The 21,878-nt window shown below is 46.2% G+C and overlaps 2 protein-coding genes across 6 annotated transcripts in view; both read right to left on the reverse strand.

Annotated features, from left to right (window-relative positions):
• The window catches only part of LLGL1 (LLGL scribble cell polarity complex component 1), a 409,866-nt gene that overhangs the window by 107,594 nt on the left and 280,394 nt on the right, over window positions 1–21,878 (reverse strand). The gene's annotated exons all lie outside the window — the stretch shown is intronic.
• EPN2 (epsin 2) overlaps window positions 17,859–21,878 on the reverse strand; it is a 40,896-nt gene continuing 36,876 nt past the window's right edge. For 3 of the 5 annotated variants that reach the window (XM_075285195.1, XM_075285194.1, XM_075285196.1), the window contains exons 8-9: window positions 21,396–21,614; window positions 17,861–19,703 (exon numbers count right to left, since the gene is read on the reverse strand). In XM_075285195.1, the coding sequence (XP_075141296.1) occupies window positions 19,393–19,703; window positions 21,396–21,614 (530 nt within the window). In that variant the 3' untranslated portion in view covers window positions 17,861–19,392. Of the gene's footprint in view, window positions 19,704–21,395; window positions 21,615–21,878 lie in introns of all 5 variants that reach the window. The other 2 variants (XM_075285197.1, XM_075285198.1) reach the window with 2 other exon arrangements.

Below are 21,878 nucleotides of genomic sequence, written 5' to 3' on the forward strand. Positions count from 1 at the left end.
TTATAGTAGTTATATTCTTGTACATAAGGAGTAGTATTATAGAAGTTATATTCTTCTATAATAATTTGTATTGACAAGTATATATCGCTGAACTTTGACTACTCCGCTGCGCTCGTGTCTTGGTGTGAGATGAGTATTACCGCTTCTCCATTATACCTTTAGTTGAGGAGAAAACAAATTGTCGACGTTCCATTCTCTCCGCTGACCTTTCCTACTGACTGTCACCTGCACTTAGAATTACATTAGTGTCACTGAGTTCATTTATCTCCAGCTGGTTAAAGTCATCAGCCTTCTGTTCGCTGCTGATTGATCTACCATTCAGGACTATAGGAGAGCTGGGTGTATTGTAGTAGAGTCATGGTTTTGGTTACATAAACTTTCCTAAAAACAGAATCATATGAAAAGTGGAAAACTGTGAATTGGTTCTAGTTAATTTTTTCAGAATTTCCAATGGTTGTCTATTCAGATACATTAGATAATAACTGAACTGGTGATGTCACTACAATGATGATGTCACTGAACTGATTATGTCAGTACATTGATGATGATGATGTCACAACACCAAAGCTGTCACTAAATTAGTGATGTAACTGAATTGATGACGTCACTACATTGATGATATCACTGAACTAAGTAATTGATGGCACAAATAATACCACTGAACTGATGATGTCACTACATTGATGATATCACTGAACTGATGATGTCATTGAAATGCTGATGTCATTAAAATTGCTCATACACTTTAAAAAGCTGTCAGCTAGACAATCCTGTGGCAGCAGCGATTCCTCCTGACGTCCCTGATACACATGCATACTATGAACAGCCAGGTGTGCGTGTGTTCTCAGTGGGGAGAGCTGATAAGCTGCTGGCAGGTTCCTGCAGAGGATGGAGCGTGTTGACATCCAACAGTCTGACCTTCATTCCCCTGGCAGCTGCTGTCGGGGGAGAGTATGTTGTCCCCCATTAGATATTTGGATGAACCTGCCAGAATCGTTGGGTTTGGCAGACTTTCAGGCTTGGCACCATCTCCGGTTACCCCTGTGTACACATATGTGGTTAATCTCGTTTACACGGCGCGGTAATAATCGATGGCGGTCTTTTGTGCGGCCTCGCCGCTCTGTTCTGGATGGTCCTGAGGCATCACCGAGGTATTTAGTATTCTGGAGGATCCTGCAGAGGAAACAGACGGGATTTTAAGACTGACGTCTGCAGCGCAACAATGACTCAAACCCAGCGTGAAAAACGCTGCTCACATTATCCCAAATTCATACAGAAGGGAAGACAAAAAAGTGAATGAGCCGCGGGCGCTCCTGTCACACCGCCATTGGATCCCTAGAGCATAGAAATTAAATAAACTTCTGCTGCAGTGGATGGGGGGGCGGGGTGCTCCATGTTCCCCCCTTCTTCCCTATATGACGGGTGGCAGACGTCAGCAGGACACTCTGCAGAATACAGGCTCCTGTAGGAGAATCACTCAGTGCTGCACTGCTGACAGGTCGGCTCTATTAACCCTTAGTTCTGCTACTTTACAATATATTTCATCTTTCAATTCTTCACCATTGTCAAGATCTCTGCTTGCTGTCAGTATATAGCAAAGTCTTCTTCTGGTTTCTAACATTGATGCCCTATCCTTAGGATGGCTCATCAATATTGGATCTGCGAAGGTGCAATACCCAAGACCCCCGCAGGTCACCGGTAACGACAAGTGTAGGTGCTGCAGCACTGTTCCAATGAAATCTATGCGGTAGTGTTGCAGTGGCAGTCCCTACACTCGCCGTTACAGCTTGTACCAAGAGTGAGCAGGTATGTAAACAATGCCGCAAACCGTTCTGTCGCGGTACGGTGACCTGTGGGGGTCCCAGGTGTCAGACCCCTACAGATCTAATATTGATGACCTATCCTAAGGATTGGCCATCAATGTTAGATACCAGATAACTCCTTTAGAAGTATTAAAACTGGATTTTTTTTAGATTGTTATACGACTGTAGCAAACTCTCAACTGTGAGAAGTTATCGAGGTTTATACGGAAGGTTTAGGCCTGAACAGGTTTTTATCCTCCGGATGTAAACCAGATTGTTCCTGTTCATGGACAGCAAGCAGAGATCTTAAAAATAGGACAGATTTCATAAGATTTTGCACCAATTTTTATCTTACACGGGGGACTTTATCTTCCACCACATTCAGTTTAAAAAACGATGGACACCCGACGGCCCCCATTCTATCCAAGGGGCTTGCCAGTCTCTGGGTGTTGCCGTTGTCTTAGCGTTCCGCCTCTCCGTTGTTCTCATCCCCCAACGGACCCAGAAAACAGATAAGCGACGTTCGTGTGAACCAGGCGTAAAAGATGCGGCTCAATAGAACGTGGAGTCTCCTGTTACTTTAATATGAAGCGCTAAGACAGGGCAAGGACTGTGGCTCTGGCCCGGCAGAGGGTGAGCGCGTTTTTGTGCTCTCACAGGGTGTAGCGATGAGTCACTAATCTTCACACGGTGCGGAGTGTGACTCATCCTGCGTGAGATCAAAGCTCTTCGTATCTGGCTCAGGGAAGCACAGCAGATATGCAAGATGGATCCTGACGTATAAGATTTATCCAAACCAAAAATAATTGCCGCTTCTCTCCCCGGCGTCTATTTATAGGGCGGATATCACCAGAATACCAGAAACGGGAAACCCTTGATAAGATGAGTAATGATAGAGCAGAGTAGTCAGGTGGAATTGGGGTGAAACTAGAGCACCTTAGTATAGCGAAGGGTCCCCTCACCGCAACCACACCATGGCTGCCACCTTGTGGGATGTCAATGTATTCCCCCTGCCCTCTGGTGCACTGGAGAGAGAAAATGTATGGTACACAGCCTTCCACTGTCAGAAAGGAGAAAATTAACCTTTTATGGAGGGAAGGGGGGATTAACCCTTTATTGTGCAGCAGCATAGAGTCAAGGTGGGATTTCGTGGTGGGGCTGTGGCACAAAGGGTCATGGCTTCTAGATGAGGGGACCCCTTCATGGCGGTCTGGGCCAAAATAGAGGAGGAGTTGTAAATGTAAATGCTGCAAAAAGTTTGGATGGGACATGGCTGCTGGTTATGAGGAGACGATGAGCTTTTACACCAAGGCTTGTGAACCTAAACTTACTCCCCTGGAAGGGGTGGCCTTGTGTGTGCTATGTCATAACAGACTTATGTTAAGCATGGGCGTGTCTAGTGGGAGGGGCTAGTAGAGCATGCATGATAAATACTGGGTGCCAGGGGGGAGGTGCCTTGTTCAGGGTATTTAGATAAAGGGCAACAATATTTCTTGGAATTTCCTTTAATTTTAGTAGACGTCTTGGAGAGAGACAGAGAAGACGTGGAGAGACTGACTCACAAATAACTCCCCATCCAAAGCAAATAGAAGGTTCCCATCTGTCAGAGCCGAGAGGAATGCCGAGCCATCATCATGAGGGGACGCAATATATTTATATTGATAGGGCATGAGGGTGACCTTTCAGTGATGGATTCGCCATCAAGTCTTAAGAGTAATATCCTCCGATAAGAGCCGAGTGCAGAATTCTCCGAAGTAGCCGCAACTCTGACCTGATTCTCATTGACCCCCCCACCCCCACCCTGACCAGTACGGGAAGACGAAGGAAGGAAGATGTGTCCTCATATCAAGTCCCCTCACGAGTGCGCCCTTTAGCGCTCCAGATAATTTCTCTTTCCTCTGGGAGTTCCTGGTTTTAAGGAAAAGATAAGTGATAGCTTCCGTATGTAATGGCCCTCCCCCCTCCCTCCCCTGCCAAAACTACGAGGTCAATGGATAGGATTCTAGAGGACAAATGACACAGGATTATTTTATGCTGGCTGAGTGGGCGGGCTCTGTCTGGTGCTCTGACCAATCGGATGTCCGTCCCTTCTCACATAGACACTGAGGGATTCAGCAGCTGCATCTCCCTCCTCTCCCCTCCTCCTTTTTTTGGTACAAACCAGGTTTCTGAATATTTTCTCTAAGCAGGCAGGAAAATATCACACTTCTCCAGTTCTGTTGGTTAATATGGGAAACAGTCAGTAAGGTTGGTGAGAAGCCTGATGAAGTGCATTTAGCACGAAACGGTCGTCGCTTCATTTCTTCTACATCCCATCTACCCTACCCCCGTCTGTAAATGCTGTTCAAGTGCCTATTTTTATGGAAGATTATTAAAGTTTGGTGAATTTTACTACTGGCTGGTGAGTGCCCTGATTTTTTTCTATTTTTTTTTGCACTATATTGGACTATTTGTTTAACAGTGAGCACCACCTGAATGCCAGATCATCTAGTTTGAGATCCAGTGATTTGGTGTATGTTCACACTCACAGAACGGTGCCGCTGCTTTTGAACTTTTTTGCATAAGGTTGGTGAGAGGTTTCATTGATTCCAATAATGGAGATATCCTGATAATGAAGGGTCACACGTGTATATACCCCATTCACATATATATGACCACTTCTTTGCTGGCACCAATCAGAGCCGGCATTTCGGCACAAACTAAGCCAACTAAGGGCGGTATAAATGTAGAGTAGACAGTCTAGAAATAGGCCAGAGTTATCATCCAGCTTCAGTCACTGTGATAAATCTGGTGGAGTATCAGACTGTATAACTATTAGTGTCTTCAGGTCTTACCACGCCTCAAGAAACAATGCCAGAAAGTGAGAGCCCTCCTAATCATTGCCTTGTATCCCTAAAGCCAGGCTAGCAAGTCAGTGCCCCCATACTCAGTGTCAGAGTGCCCCCATATACAGCGCTCCCCAGAGAGCCCCATAAATACTGCCCCAGCCAAAGAGGCCCAGTAACATGAAGGCAGCCAAAAAATCTTTGGAGGAAAATTTACCCCATAACTACCCATTTAACTCCGTCCTCTATCTATGATTCGTGGTAAACCCTTCACCTCCTGGTGCATTGCCCTATTAACCCCCTCCTATCTTAATACTTTACCCTATTAACCCCGCCTGTCCTGATACATTACCCTATTAACCCCTCCTGTTCTGATGCATTGCCCTATTAACCCCTCCTGTCCTGATATATTACACTATTAACCCCTCCTATCTTAATACTTTACCCTATTAACCCCACCTGTCCTGATGCATTGCCCTATTAACCCCTTCTGATATATGACCCTATTAACCCCACCTGTCCTGATACATTACCCTATTAACCCCTCCTGTTCTGATGCATTGCCCTATTAACCCCTCCTGTCCTGATATATTACACTATTAACCCCTCCTGTCCTAATACTTTACCCTATTAACCCCTCCTGTCCTGATACATTACCCTATTAACCCCTCCTATCTTAATACTTTACCCTATTAACCCCACCTGTCCTGATGCATTGCCCTATTAACCCCTTCTGATATGACTCTATCAGCCCCTCCTGTCCTGATGTAGTGGGCTATTCCTTTGATCCATGGGGCTGCTCCGGAGCGTAGACTCCTCAGTACGTCATGGCTTTAGCCTCAGGTTCTTCTTATCTCTGAAGATCCTCCACGCTGTGGTACGTGCCTGGAAATCCTGATGTGATTGGATCCTCCTGTGACTGATGATTGCAGATTCCCTTCCTATTCCCGCTGAGGTTACTTCCACGTGAGATCTTCTCGTTGGCGGCCTCGGGGGATGATCACCGGGGACGATGTTTCCGTACATCAGGGAATTTGACAAATATCCCTCTCATTTAAAGGGACACGTCACAGCTGTCTGTCAGTCAGGGATCTGGGAAAGCTGAGTGACAGCCCTTTACAGTACCCAGCTTTCCTATATCACTACATACTATGGTAATGTGTAGGGCTGACCTAAATCAAAACCGCAATTAATTGGGTAATTTACCTCGATTGATTAATTGTGATTATTTAGGTCACGACCCCTAGAAGCCCCTTTTGCAGGTACGAGGACATGTTCATCTCACGAGGTTCGAGCAGCGGTTTCGTTCAGACTGAACATGGTCAAACCGAAACTGCTATTATAGTCTGAGGTCTCATCAGACCCCAAAATATAATAATCGAAGGCCCCGGGGAGGTGACAAATATAAAGATCAGTGTTACTCACCTCTCCTGGGCTCCGGCGCCGCTCCCTGTTCTCTTTGACACTTCTGCCTAATGTCAGGGACTGCGAGGCCTGTGATTGGGCCACAGAGGTCACATGGGTCATGCAGCGCTGTGATGCTTGCGTCTATGCGCCACGATGCCACATGACCGGCTACGTTCTATTCACTGGCCTTGTGGTCCCTGATATCAGTCAGAAGACAGCAGGGGGCTGCGCCGGAGCCGGTTATCATGGATGACATAAATTTTTGGTTATTTTTCATTCGTCCAGCCCTAATCACACGTCACTCAGCAGCCGGGACACGATGGCCAAGATCCCAGACATCTGCCATAAGACGCATCGCCCTCATTTACTAGGCGCACAGCGATATTACAGAGGTGACATAATAAATATTACCAGGAGATGGCAGCATTGCAATATGATTTTATATGTACAGTCTACCGGTATGGTACTGCATGTGGGTGCACTGTGTGAAGAGTGTCAGACTACACTGTATGTATGGGATGTGTGGCTGCATTGTATGTATGGTATGTGCAGCTGTATTGTATATATGAGGCATGCGACTGCGCTGTATATATGGGGTATGTGGCTGTACTGCATATATGGGGTATGTGGCTGCACTGTATATATGGGGTATGTGACTGCACTGTATATATGGTATATGTGGCTGTACTGTATATATGGTATATGTGGCTGTACTGTATATACGGGGTATGTGGCTGTACTGTATATACGGGGTATGTGGCTGTACTGTATATACGGGGTATGTGGCTGCACTGTATATACGGGGTATGTGGCTGCACTGTATATACGGGGTATGTGGCTGCACTGTATATATGGACACTGTATATACAGTCCTATGAAAAAGTTTGGGCACCCCTATTAATCTTAATCATTTTTTGTTCTAAATATTTTGGTGTTTGCAGCAGCCATTTCAGTTTGATATATCTAATAACTGATGGACACAGTAATATTTCAGGATTGAAATGAGGTTTATTGTACTAACAGAAAATGTGCAATATGCATTAAACCAAAATTTGACCGATGCGAAAGTATGGGCACCTCAACAGAAAAGTGACATTAATATTTAGTACATCCTCCTTTTGCAAAGATAACAGCCTCTAGTCGCTTCCTGTAGCTTTTAATCAGTTCCTGGATCCTGGATGAAGGTATTTTGGACCATTTCTTTCTACAAAACAATTCAAGTTCAGTTAAGTTTGATGGTTGCCGAGCATGGACAGCCCGCTCTCAAATGATCTGAAAACAAAGATTGTTCAACATAGTTGTTCAGGGGAAGGATACAAAACGTTGTCTCAGAGATTTAACCTGTCAGTTTCCACTGTGAGGAACATAGTAAGGAAATGGAAGACCACAGGGACAGTTCTTGTTAAGCCCAGAAGTGGCAGGCCAAGAAAAATATCAGAAAGGCAGAGAAGAAGAATGGTGAGAACAGTCAAGGACAATCCACAGACCACCTCCAAAGAGCTGCAGCATCATCTTGCTGCAGATGGTGTCACTGTGCATCAGTCAACTATACAGCGTACTTTGCACAAGGAGAGGCTGTATGGGAGAGTGATGAGAAAGAAGCCGTTTCTGCACGTACGCCACAAATAGAGTTGCCTGAGGTATGAAAAAGCACATTTGGACAAGGCAGCTTCATTTTGGAAACAAAAATTGAGTTGTTTGGTTATAAAAAAAAGGCGTTATGCATGGCGTCCAAAAAGAAACAGCATTCCAAGAAAAACACATGCTACCCACTGTAAAATTTGGTGGAGGTTCCATCATGCTTTGGGGCTGTGTGGCCAATGCCGGCACCGGGAATCTTGTTAAAGTTGAGGGTCGCATGGATTCCACTCAGTATCAGCAGATTCTTGAGAATAATGTTCAAGAATCAGTGACGAAGTTGAAGTTATGCCGGGGATGGATATTTCAGCAAGACAATGATCCAAAACACCGCTCCAAATCCTCAGGCATTCATGCAGAGGAACAATTACAATGTTCTGGAATGGCCATCCCAGTCCCCAGACCTGAATATCATTGAACATCTGTGGGATGATTTGAAGCGGGCTGTCCATGCTCGGCCACCATCTAACTTAACTGAACTTGAATTGTTTGTCCAAAATACCTTCATCCAGGATCCAGGAACTGATTAAAAGCTACAGGAAGCGACTAGAGGCTGTTATCTTTGCAAAAGGAGGATCTACTAAATATTAATGTCACTTTTCTGTTGAGGTGCCCATACTTTTGCACCGGTCAAATTTTGGTTTAATGCATATTGCACATTTTCTGTTAGTACAATAAACCTCATTTCAATCCTGAAATATTACTGTGTCCATCAGTTATTAGATATATCAAACTGAAATGGCTGCTGCAAACACCAAAATATTTAGAACTAAAAATGATTAAAATTAATAGGGGTGCCCAAACTTTTTCATAGGACTGTAGCTTCCTCTCAGATACAGCAGCTTATACAGCAGTTTGCCCAGTTCTCCTGGCTACGTATAAACCGCCATGTCTCTGCCTTGTGTGAACATGACCAGCGCAGGAATAGTCAGACAGCTGAAAGGTCTGGACTGGCAGGAATATGGCGCCCAGTCCTCAGCGCCAGGCTGTAGCCATGCCAGGTGTCACCCAGCTTTCCCAGGAACGGATACAAGAATCAGCTGAAGCTCTCCTCTAATCCGCAGTTATAATGATGTTCCAGTTCGCCCAGTTGGGGGCAGACGTTTACTTAATGTGTTTATGTCAATTAATTGACAGCGACTGCGGGAAGCCTCTTGATTCGCCATCTTAGCTTTAACCCCATGAGTCACAGTCAGACGCAGAACGCTAACTGATGCACCGTGCGCACAATGTATGTTATCTTGCGTTGCGCCTTACAGAACGCTCCTAATTGTCTTCATAATTTCGCTTAGTCTGCCGTCATAGCCCCGGCAGTTCGCCATCATCTCCGTCAGACCACTGCTGGGAGTATACGTGATATAGTCATATCTTTATATTACTTTATTCTTCTCGCCATGGGGGGGCGCCGCTTAGTTCATAAACAATGGCAATATCTTCCATTTAAAGGGATCACTCACATTGATCCATAGATCTGTAATATAACAAGCAAATTCTCATGACTGCAGCGCCATCTGGTGGATCACAGGTGAACATCAGCTGGTGATATGAATAATTGGCCGTCATCCTCTTGTTTCCCATTATTATACCATCCATCCTTCATCTTCCCATGTATGCACATGTGTGCTTATACTCTATACAGTGCCCAGTATGAACAGACAGAGCTGCAGTGTAAAGTATGGTGGAGAGAGAAGATGTAGACGTATCAGCAGCAGAGCTCAGTCACCGAGCTTTACACTATTCCTATGGAGCAGAGCCGAGAGACCCCGGGGGATTCAGTACATGATGTATCTCACATGATGAGCTTAGATACAGCAGTTCATATAAAAGTGCAGCGATATATGGGGGGGGGGGGTCTTCAGATGTCTGCACTCTCCCCCTTATGTGGACAAACCTCACAACTTTCAGAGGACAGGAGGAGGGATAAAACCCTGTGTGCTCCTGACTATGGCCACTCTAGCCCGCCATATCACACCCAGTCCTTGTGTACACACACAGCCTGGAAGTCTCCATAGTGCCCCCACTGTATAACATCCCTAAGGAGGAGACTCTATAGCACTATCTGAGCATCATATCACAGGATCTGAACAGTGTACAGCACTATCTGGGCATTGTATGTGGCACTACTTGGCAACATATGGTATCTGGGTACTGTATGGTACGGTACTATCTTGGCAGCATATGATACTTTCTAGGAAGTGTACAGTACTATATGGTCAGTCTACGGTACTGTCTGGGGTTGGGCAGTGTGTGGCACTATCTGGGCAGTGTATGGCACTATCTGGGCAGTGTATGGCACTATCTGGGCAGTGTATGGCACTATCTAGATCCTACTGGGAGAAGAGGAGTCGATTATGGAGATCGCTGCCCAATATGTGTCCATCAGCCACCAAATGAGGGGAAGATGAGAACCCAAGGGCTATTATACCCCAAATCACCCACCCATCCACCCTACGCCCAACCCTTCCCCCCTCCTCTACATGCTTTGGCAATGCCAAATGTCTATTCGGACATGCCAATAAAGCTTCTTTGATTGATTGACTGTATGGCACTATCTGGGCACTTTATGGACTATTTGAGTACTGTATGGCACTGTCTGGATTATCTGGGCACTGTATGGCAGTATGGCACTATCTGGCCAGTGTATGGCACTATCTGGGCAGTGTATGGCAGTATGGCACTATCTGGGCAGTGTATGGCACTATCTGGGCAGTGTATGGCAGTATGGCACTATCTGGGCACTTTATGGACTATTTGGGTACTGTATGGCACTATCTGGGCACTGTATGGATTATCTGGGCACTGTATGGCAGTATGGCACTATCTGGGCACTGTATGGCAGTATGGAACTATCTGGGCACTGTATGGCACTATCTGGGCACAGTATGGCACTATCTGGGCACTGTATGGCAGTATGGCACTATCTGGGCACAGTATGGCACTATCTGGGCACTGTATGGCAGTATGGCACTATCTGGGCACAGTATGGATTATCTGGGCACTGTATGGCAGTATGGCACTATCTGGGCACTGTATGGCAGTATGGCACTATCTGGGCACAGTATGGCACTATCTGGGCACTGTATGGCAGTATGGCACTATCTGGGCACAGTATGGATTATCTGGGCACTGTATGGCAGTATGGCACTATCTGGGCACTGCTCATGTTCATCAGTTTTACCTTATGATTGACCGCTCTGATCACAAATACAAAACATACACAACTATGTGGCGGGTTTATTATTTAGAAAAGGGTTTTTTTTTTCCCAAACAAATCCTACTTTGATTAGACAATGGCCAAACCTGAGTAACATACATGTGCGTGTGCCTGGTGACGTGTGCGCTATATTTGGACACATACATACAATACACTGCAGATTATAATTAGATTCCTAGAAGGCGGCGATAATCCCGGGGATTAGGGAAGTGCTGGGCAGATTACTGAGCTCTCCTGTGTGGCCACTCAGAACGTCAGTACCATAGTCCTGCCACTAGATGGCGCTCAACACCAACGTTTCCCGATTTCATAAATCCCAAGAAAAAGCTTCAGATTTTTTAACCCTTAGTTTTCGGGATTTTTTTCCCCGGTATGGTAGTGACGCTGCTTCCAGCTCAAACGTTACCTGTACAGTATATAGAAACGTATGTTATTTGGCACTGTATGGCAGTATTATGTGTTCAGTGTATAGCACTAGTATGTGGGCACTGTATGGAACCCTTATATAGGACTTGTATACCGCCACTATATAGACACTGTATGGCACTATGATGTAGACATTATGTAGGTAATAGGTTGGCCCTATTTGGAAACTGGCACTGTTATGACATTATTGAACCATTATGTAGGCTCTGTATGGCACTATAGTGTTGCATTATGTAAACTCTATTTGGAACTTATGTGGCTCTGTTATGAAGACACTTTATGGACCATTATGTAGGCACAGTATGGCAGTATAGTCTATTATATTGCATTATTATGTAGACCCTAAATGGCACCTTTATGTAGACACATGTCATTATTGTGTAGTCGCCATATGGCACTATTATGCCGTAGACAGTGTATGATATGTTACACCGCCATGGTAATTGAAGTATAGGGTAATCTATGAGTGTGTGTGACCAACCGCTGTGATCCCCACCTACTGCTAAAGCTAAAAGGTCCTTTTCTAGAAGGGTGTTACTAGATGGCAGCATTATGTGAGCACTCTATGGCAGTATTATGTTGTCATTGTAATATTGTGTCAGTGGTGTTTTACAGAATTGTGCAGGTACTGCATGGTACTATTGTGTGAGTATTGTATGGCAGTATTATGTGGACACTGTCAGTATTGTGTCAGTACTGTATGGCAGTATTGTGTGGGTACTGTATGGTACTATTGTGTGAGTATTGTATGGCAGTATTATGTGGACACTGTCAGTATTGTGTCAGTACTGTATGGCAGTATTGTGTGGGTACTGTATGGTACTATTGTGTGAGTACTGTATGTCAGTTTTATGTGGGTACTGTATGGCAGTATTGTGTGGGTACTGTATGGCATTATTGTTTGAGTACTATATGACGGTATTGTGTGGATACTATATGGCAACATTGTGTGGGTACAGTAAGGTAGTATTATGTTGTCACTGTAATATTGTATGGGTGATGTATTACAGTATTGTGTGGGTACTGTATGGCAGCATTATAACACATAATTATTGGCGCCATACAGTTCTCCCTGCTGCTAGTAATGTCACCGCTGACCACCTAGTCCAGGCTGGTTAATAACTCTTGTGTTTTCTGACACGTCCAGATAATATGATCACGAACCGCGCACAATGTAAGGATAAGCGGTGGCGGTGGCGGCCCTGCAGATCTCACGCCTCAGTCAATCCTTTACATGAGTCATTTGAGGTAATTGTGGTGAATTGTATGTGACCGCTCCCTCCGGCAGGACGCAAATCACTGTCAATTACCCCGCCTGATTCTTAATTGCTGCGGCTTGACAAGTAATCCATAGTAAAGTGGAGACTAATGGCAGACGCAGGAAAACCGCCGCCGCGCTTATCCCTCACCGCAGGACAGAAAGAAAAGCTAAAAAACTGAGAAAAGACTATAAATCTAGAAATATTAGTCTGGGAGAGAGTAGGCCTCAAGTCCAAGATGGCGTCTCTGCTGCGCGCCCGCCATGTGGGGCCCTTACATAGTACAAATATAAGGTGGCAACAAAAACTTTTTCGAGTCCATTTGGGGCTATGGCTAGCGTCTGTTAAGACGCATGGGAAAAACAGGGTTAAAAAAATTTTGGGGATGTTTTAGCCCCACCCACAATCCAAGCAGGGGCGTACCTTTCACACCCAGGACCGCCCACTTTGGGGAGTTATTTTATGTAAACCCTGCCCCTTCTGTGGTTGGCCTCATCCCTTAAAGCCGATTTCCTGGGAGTATTGGCAACTTTGGGTTAAAGGGGTCCAGGAAGGTAAGATATTGGTCCTGGTTAGAGCTTGTCATCATGGTTACCAAACCTGCAGAATTCTGGACTTAGCTCAGGACCGGAACAGAGAAGGAAACATCACACACAGCTAGTCACACACAGAGAGGGGGAAATGGGCGCCCTGGCAAATGTACTCCCACCCTCTTTTAATTGACTCCGCCCATTCCCATCCATTTCTGTTTGTGCTCCCCACACAGTATATAATGCTCCTACAGTCACCCTAATATTATGTACCCCCACATTATCATCTTCTCCTCACACTGACCCCACAGTTTAATGTCCCTCTCCAGGTGTCCCCATTTAAACTGGGGGCAACTAGAAAAAGACATTAAACTTTGGGGGGAGCTGGAGGGGGACATTAAACTGTGGGGGGGGCTGGAAGGGAACATTGTACTGGGGGCTGCCCCCAGGTTTAATGGTCCCCTCCATTTGCCCACATTTTAATGTCCTTCTCCATCTGCCCCCAGTTTAATGTCCTTCTTCATATTCCTCCAAAGTTTAATGTCCCCCTCATATGTCTCCCCAGTATATTGTCCCCCTTCATATGCCCCCCAAATTTAATGTCCCCCTCATATGCCTCCCCAGTATATTGTCCCCCCTTCATATGCCCCCACAGTTTAATGTCCCTCTTCAGCTGCCAACTTTTAACATAACATTGATACTCACCTCTCCTCGCTCCCCTGCCTCTTGTCCTGGGAGCTGCAGGCGCATAGTAAGTGACATCATCACATCGCGCCTACAGCTCCTGAAGCCAGAGCACACAGGGCACAGTGGTGAGGTACAGGCTGTGCGCTCCTGCTTCTCCACTGTATTCAACTCATCTGCGTTCTCTCCAGAGTTGAATCCGGGACATACCTCTAACCGACTGGGACCATGGGACACAACCCAAAATCTGGGACTGTCCTGCAGAATCTGGGACTGTTGGGCGGTATGCCTATTTATAGTCTACATATAGTCCGCCACATAATAGTCAGAATCTCTACAACCATCACTACAAGGCTGTGTAGACCCCATGTGCCGCTATAGGGGTTTATGTACCCGAGAGTCCAATAATCTGTGTATAATCTGTATATGTAGCAGAGCTGAGTTTGTCATTTGGCATGAATTGTGAGTTATTATAGTGAACCGAAGAAGCAAATAACACAACAAGCTCTGCTACATCAGTCATATAATGTGTGTGACAGAGAAAGGGTGCATGCACACTGAGTAACGCCGGGCGTGTATGAGAGCCGTACACGCCGGCATTACAGCAGACTGCCGAACACTTCCCATTCACTTCAATGGGAGCGCTCGTAACAGCGGCGTTTACGAGCGCTCCCATTGAAGTGAATGGGAAGTGTTCGGCAGCCCTGCTGTAACGCCGGCGTGTACGGCTCTCATACACGCCCGGCGTTACTCAGTGTGCATGCACCCAAAGAGACCAGACACGCCGATCCCAGAGAGGTCGCTGTTACCTTGTAGGAGATTACACCTCTCATCCTCCCGCCACAGAGTCCACGCCAGGCGCGGTCATAGAAAAGTCGCAGATTTCATCTTGGTAAAAATAGGATTTTAAGTGAAGGGGTAAATACAAAAGAAAAAATAACTTAGACTTCGCAGAGCCAACCGGTACACAGAACATGTGACAGCGGGACACGGCGTCCGCCATACAATGCAACAATACGTGAGATTTACACCCCCGGCTTCACACAGCGACGACAACGCACAGATTACAGTTTTCTAATCAAAAAATGAAAATGAATATAAAAGAAAAAAAAAATTTTTTTTTTTCCTTTTACATTCAAAAATCAAACAAAAATAGCGCAAATCTCGCCGCGTGAAGCCGACTATAAGAAAAATACATTGTAAATATAATTCAAATAGAATAATTTTCGAACGTCCGGTTTTACAAATTCATTGTACAAATAGTTTTGTTTTGTTTTATCCCTTTCGCAACCTTGTTATCCGTCAGGCCCGGGCTCCGCAACGACAATACGCGAGAGAATTATTGCACTAGCCGATTGTGGTGGAGCGCAGTACAAATAGGAGTCTGTAGGGGGCGCATGAAATCACATATGTGTTTTACGTGTCTGACACTGTGATCATCGCGGTTAATAACGTAAAATGTATATTCTGTCAGCGACTAATCGGAGATCCTTGTCTGGCCAAAGGGATTTCCCAAAAATTCCTCGTAATTTCAGATTTGCACTGTGGGTGGCGCCATTTTCTAGATTTCTTAATTATTCGTATTACCGAAGATCCGGACTCTAAACCGCACCGGGCCGCTTTGTCTTTATCCGGCCGCCATTTCTAGTTATATCTGTTTCCGAGAAAGCTGAGTGACAACAGTATGGCTGCCATGGTCGTCAGCGAGCGGTCATGGCGGCCATATTGGTGATCACCCAAATGACTAAGAAACAAGACAGAAGGAGACGTTTGTAAGATGGAGATTTAATGGCGATTTGTAACGCGCTGTCAAATATCTGAAAGGATAAAAATATAAAATATATATTAGGTGATATTACCGCCGATGAGCGGGCGCAACGATGGGGTTTGTTTGCTGCCTGTACAGACAGATTGGAGTGCTCACCCACAGCAACCAATCAGAATCAAGCTTTCACTTCACAGAGGTCCGCTGAGCAATGAGAGCTGGGATCTGATTGGTTGCGATGGCCGACGGCTTCACTCCTCCTTTGTACCCGTTTTTAAGAGCGAGACCTCAGACACTCAGACCTTTACCCTGATCCGACAAACGTTCCGATCCCTGATTGGCTGTCATGCTGAAAGCCGTGATCTGATTGGTTTGTGTGGGCAAAGAGGTGGTCAACATCGCCCTCATGTGTTATAAGCATACTAGCCAACCTCCATGGCTACGCCCCTTTTCTTGTGGTGTGGGCACTAAATGTACTGGCCACGCCCCTTTTCTCATGACGTGCTCACTAACATTATTGGCTACGCCCCTTTTCTTGTGATGTGGACACTAAATGCACTGGCCACACCCCTTTTCTCATGACACGCTCACTAACATTATTGGCCACACCCCTTTTCCTGTGATGTGGATGCTAAATGTACTGGCCACACCCCTTTTCTCATGACGCGCTCACTAACATTATTGGCCACACCCCTTTTCCTGTGATGTGGGCACTAAATGTACTGGCCACGCCCCTTTTCTGATGTGATTGGCCAGTAAAGCACCCCAGTCACATACAGCAGTGGTCGCCTCCCCCGCAGGAGCTTTGCCTGCTCTGCCAGGGTTTCTGGACGGGGGCGGGTCTTATTCCTGTCTGTTTTGCAGCATTGCAGGAAATGAATGGCTACGGACGGCGCGCAGATCTCATCCATGTCCTGCCTGATATTTCCCCACGGGCCTGTGAAATTTGGGGCTAAAAACATAAAACTGAAATTTCTAAATCCCTGAAAATCCCCAATTCACTCATATAAAATCTACCCAGAAAAGGAAAGCAGATGAGATGGCGCCGGGCGACCAATGGCGGCTACAAGAATGTGAAGAAATGAGTGCGGGGGTGCGGCGGCCATGACAGGGGCCGGCGCTGCTCATCCACAGCAACCAAGCACCTGACATTTCATGCGAGCAGTGATATGATTGGTTGCCATGGACAACACCGCCATTTTGTCTTTCATACTAGATGTCATACATGAGCCCCCCTGTGGGGGGCGTTACTATACCCCATGGACAGCACCAGGGCACCAGTCAGAAGATTAAAGCAGCAAAAGGTTATTCTCCTACAGGCAGCCATTTTGTCAGATGTGTAAATGGTCACGAGTGCAGGCGGTCACTATGTGCGTGACAACCGAGTGAGGCCGGGGCTAGAGCGGCAATCCACAGACATGACGGTGGGACCCGGGTACACGGACACAGCGCACAGACTGCACTCACAGGACACTTAAAGGGGATCTCCAATTCAATGCAAATAAAGCTTTAGCATCTTTTTAGCATGTTTACATTCTCGGATTGCTGTCAGTAAATGGAGACACAACTGCTTACTGAACTCCTGCACAGCTGAAGATCTGTTACAATTATATCCTGGCTAGACAATCCTCTGAGAGCTGTACATATCAAGAGATAATCCTCTGTGTGGTATACATAGCAGGGAATCCTCTCTGAACTATACATATTAGATGACAATCCTCTGTGAGCTGTACACATTAGCGGACAATCCTCTGTGAGCTGTACACATTAGCGGACAATCCTCTGTGAGCTGTACACATTAGCGGACAATCCTCTGTGAGCTGTACACATTAGCGGACAATCCTCTCTGAGCTGTACACATTAGCGGACAATCCTCTGTGAGCTGTACACATTCAGCGGACAATCCTCTGTGAGCTGTACACATTAGCGGACAATCCTCTGTGAGCTGTACACATTAGCGGACAATCCTCTGTGAGCTGTACACATTAGCGGACAATCCTCTGTGAGCTGTACACATTCAGCGGACAATCCTCTGTGAGCTGTACACATTAGCGGACAATCCTCTGTGAGCTGTACACATTAGCGGACAATCCTCTGTGAGCTGTACACATTCAGCGAACAATCCTCTGTGAGCTGTACACATTCAGCGGACAATCCTCTGTGAGCTGTACACATTAGCGGACAATCCTCTGTGAGCTGTACACATTAGCGGACAATCCTCTGTGAGCTGTACACATTAGCGGACAATCCTCTGTGAGCTGTACACATTAGCGGACAATCCTCTGTGAGCTGTACACATTCAGTGGACAATCCTCTGTGAGCTGTACACATTAGCGGACAATCCTCTGTGAGCTGTACACATTAGCGGACAATCCTCTGTGAGCTGTACACATTAGCGCACAATCCTCTGTGAGCTGTACACATTAGCGGACAATCCTCTGTGAGCTGTACACATTAGCGGACAATCCTCTGTGAGCTGTACACATTAGCGGACAATCCTCTGTGAGCTGTACACATCTGTGAGACTACCCCTTTTTTCGGGCGTCTACTGTATGTTCCGGGAGAGCTGTCAGATTCAAGATATGTGGAATACAGACTGTTGAGCTCACAGAGGATTGTCTGGACTGAAGGTGCATGATACCTCCAAATTTTTCTATGTAAACAAGAATGTCTCCATTGACAGCAAGCAGAGATTTTAAAATGGATGAGGAACAGAAACACAAAATATTGTAAAACGTTGCAGAGCTTTTCATTAGCCATTGCTCAAGCTTCATTTACATCGAAGACCCCTGGAAAGGGAAAGTGTCGCCAGAAAATCGCCTGTTGACATATTTTTGAAGAATTTTTGGTGAAGTTTTTAAACATTTTCTATGTTCTTATCTATATTTAAATAAAATCCTAAAAATCTTGCACTTCTGACTCCTGCCACTAAGCCAAACTGGGACTTCCTGTTTTCTTTGCAGCAGTCACCTCACTTACAGCACACTGATGATCACAGCGATCACGGATATGTAGATACAGAATCCAGCAGTCACTATGGGCGATATCTCATCTCTCCCATACAAGTCATTGTGTCTATGACCCAGGGTCCATCTCCAGTAGACAGGAAGTCACGGAATATTTTAGGTTTAGTGGTAAGAGTTGGAATTGCAAGATTTTCAGTTTTTAAAATATAAGTAAGGAAAATTTTAAAAATTCATTTAATCCAAAAATTTGATTCAAACAATTGGTCATTTCCTGGCGACACTTCCACCCTACCTCACCTTCCAAGATGGCTGCCTACACTACACTGTTAACTCAGGGGCCATATTAGAAGCACCTGTCAGAAACCTGTCTCCATTACAGGCGCATTCAAACCCAAAGGACATTTCGGAGGGTGACATAACCGTGTAAGTCATGTTATAGGCACACAATGCGTTCTCGTCAGCTCCGCATCGCTGCGGTTTTGCTTCACGTAACAGGATGAACTTTCTGTCTTTAGAAATTCTCAGTCTGAACCAGCGTCTCCCTAAAGGGACAACTTATAACAATCCATATTCTCTTTTTCCTTCCCCAGTGTGAGCGATGGCGCCTCGGTGGAAAAGAAGACCACGCCCACTTGGATTGACCTGACAAGCGACAGATGGGGAGGCCGAGGTCCAGCTTTGGTGTCCATGTTAGGTCGGATGTGATAGAACACTTCAATTTCATCATCCATAGCTAGAGGCTTGCCCCTCGGGCCCGCACCACCCCCACCCTGCAGGACGGAACCGCCAGATGTTACTCTCAGGGCTGGAAGGAGACGACAACAGTTTAGCGGTGTGTAGTGTTTACTATACATAATAGACAATACCCCGTGGCCTTCATAGCAAGAAGGGATTGGTGGCGTTCATGGCTTGGGCTGTCGAGGGTGGGATGGCCGAGCTGTGATGGGGCAAGGTGGCTGCCATGTTCATGTTAATCCCAAGTCCTGATGGCGGCATGGCGGGTAACGTGGACATCCCCAATAATGGCGGTGGTACGGCGACCTCTGGAGCCATGGCTGGCACTGTGTTGAAGGACGGGCTGACTCCCATCATTGGGCTGGAACGCAGCTGGTTAAGGGTGAGAGCTTGCGGCTGGTTCACCTGGAAAGGGTTGACGACTGGAGTAGATGCTTGTACAGGGGCGGCTCCTGAAAGTACAAAAATGATAACTTTATAAGTGTCACCATGACAGTCCCAGACATCGAGGAGCCCCCTCTACTGGGCATGTGCAGCTTTACGGCCAATCGCATGGGGTTGACTCTATTATGTGATTGGCTGCATACCTGCACATGCCCAGTAGAGGGGGATCCCTGCACCCATCATAAGCATTAATACCAAGAAATCTGGGAGGCCGAGACCTGCACCCTTTACAATCAGATCAGGCCTGGTGTTAGTAGTGCAAACTAAAATACACTGGGGAAATCTACCAGTCTTAAAGGGGTTTTCTAAGACAATATTGGTTGAGCAGACGACTGGCTGAGCGCCCCCCTCAGGCTCTTGGGCCTAGTTGCAATTGCTACCTGTGCACCCCCTGTAGACGTCTAGAAATGGATGAATCGTTGTACTGCAAACCTCCGGAGATTCTGCAGCAAAATCCGCACATTACAGCGCCTAGACAATGGCGTATGTCCGAGCCTCCTGTAATATACGGCATAGTCTGAACGTATACGTCTTATCCACAGGATGTGAACAGGGCCCTGAGCAGCCTGAGAAAAGAGATGCGCGAGCCCCTCGTATCTCAGGAACCGGAACGACACACGAAATGATTAAATTGTTCTAAAACAAGAAAAAGCTGCCTGTGAAGTTCCTGTGGGCCGGAGCCTGGGCCGTGAGAGGCCTCTTTATGCGCCTCTGACTGCAGGGAGTGTGGGCGGCTCACAAGGTATTTCAGGAATCCCTAATGTAAACAGGTCATTTCCGATTTCCAGGCAGACAGGAAAAACACAGGAAAGAAACTTTCTCCTGTATTAAGAGCCGGTGGCCTGGTGCCAGAGCCAATTATAAGGTCTCCGTGAAAGCGGGGCGCCTCCTCCAAGGCCACGGCTACTCACATGGGCATCCCAGGAGGCCGGGGGGGCAGATCACAGGACACTCCAGGAGAAATGAACTCACTTACTATTCAGCACTGCAGGAATGGAGGACGCTACAAAGCAACACAGTACGCCACCACTCTTACATAGACCCGCCGCAGACACTAAAGGGCTTTGTCCTCTGCTGGCCCAGGGGTCACATCCCCCTTCTATTTTACCTGATCAGTATTCACAGGCGTCTTCCTACTCCTTAAACCATTTCTACCATACACCATAATCATCATACCAGTACCAGTCTACACACATATATTTAAAGGGGACCTCCTCTACAGCTCCGGTCCTTAATTTTGCATTTCCTAATATATTTTTATGGCAGTCAGAGCTCCTTTTTTTTCTGATACAGAGCTCCAAATCCTCTGCATAGAGTTAGAATTTGTAATGTAAACTGTGCTACCTGCAATCACCATTAGGGGGGGTTTAGGGAAGTCAGATCCCATTACAAGCTTATCTTTAGCTCCCCCTAGTGGTGGTTAAAGGCAGGAAGATTTTTAATTCTAGCTGTGTGATTGGAAGCAAAGCACTTAGAACCCTGTATCAGAATAATCTATCGTCGCTGAGGGCGTATGTGATATATTGTAGATTAAAACAACTGCCACGAGCAGGATAGAAGGGCTGGAGTGAAGATGTTTTTGGTATTATATAAGCCTAAAATCAGGTGATGTCAGCAAGAAGTGTGAAGTCTTCAGCACTACTACATCTGACACACTCAGCTCTGCTACACAATCACTACATCGGTCACTTGACTCCTACCTGATGCCAAGAATGGGTTGAACGTGGGGGCAGGCGGAGCAGGCATGGTGACCAGCGTCTCCAGGTTCACTAAGGCAGCGTTAGGTCCCAGGAAGGACTCTGGGGTTTTGCGAGCTATGGTCTGTTTGCTGGTGCTGGTGGTCGTGGTGATCTGTGAATCGAAGAGATCGGGGCTTGTGGTGCCGCTGCGCAAGGATGGTAAAGTCGATATGGAGTCGGCTGGAAAAGAGAGCACAGACTGTAAGAAGGACATACAAGGATTCTATGGTGACACCGCCCCCGATACATCAGATCGAGACATGTTATCAGCAGAACCTCTCAGTAGTGCAGCCTCAGGCTTTGGGCCTGTAACGTCAAATGCTCAAATCTCAGCAAAGAAGTGAGAGATTAAGAAAATGTTTTTCACATGTAATTATATAGTAAAGGGCCTTCTGGGAGATGTAGTACCACAACACCTGGCGCACCCCCTACCCCCCATATAAA

This window comes from Leptodactylus fuscus, chromosome 8 (genome assembly GCF_031893055.1).
Source record: "Leptodactylus fuscus isolate aLepFus1 chromosome 8, aLepFus1.hap2, whole genome shotgun sequence".
NCBI classification, from domain to species: Eukaryota; Metazoa; Chordata; class Amphibia; order Anura; family Leptodactylidae; genus Leptodactylus; species Leptodactylus fuscus.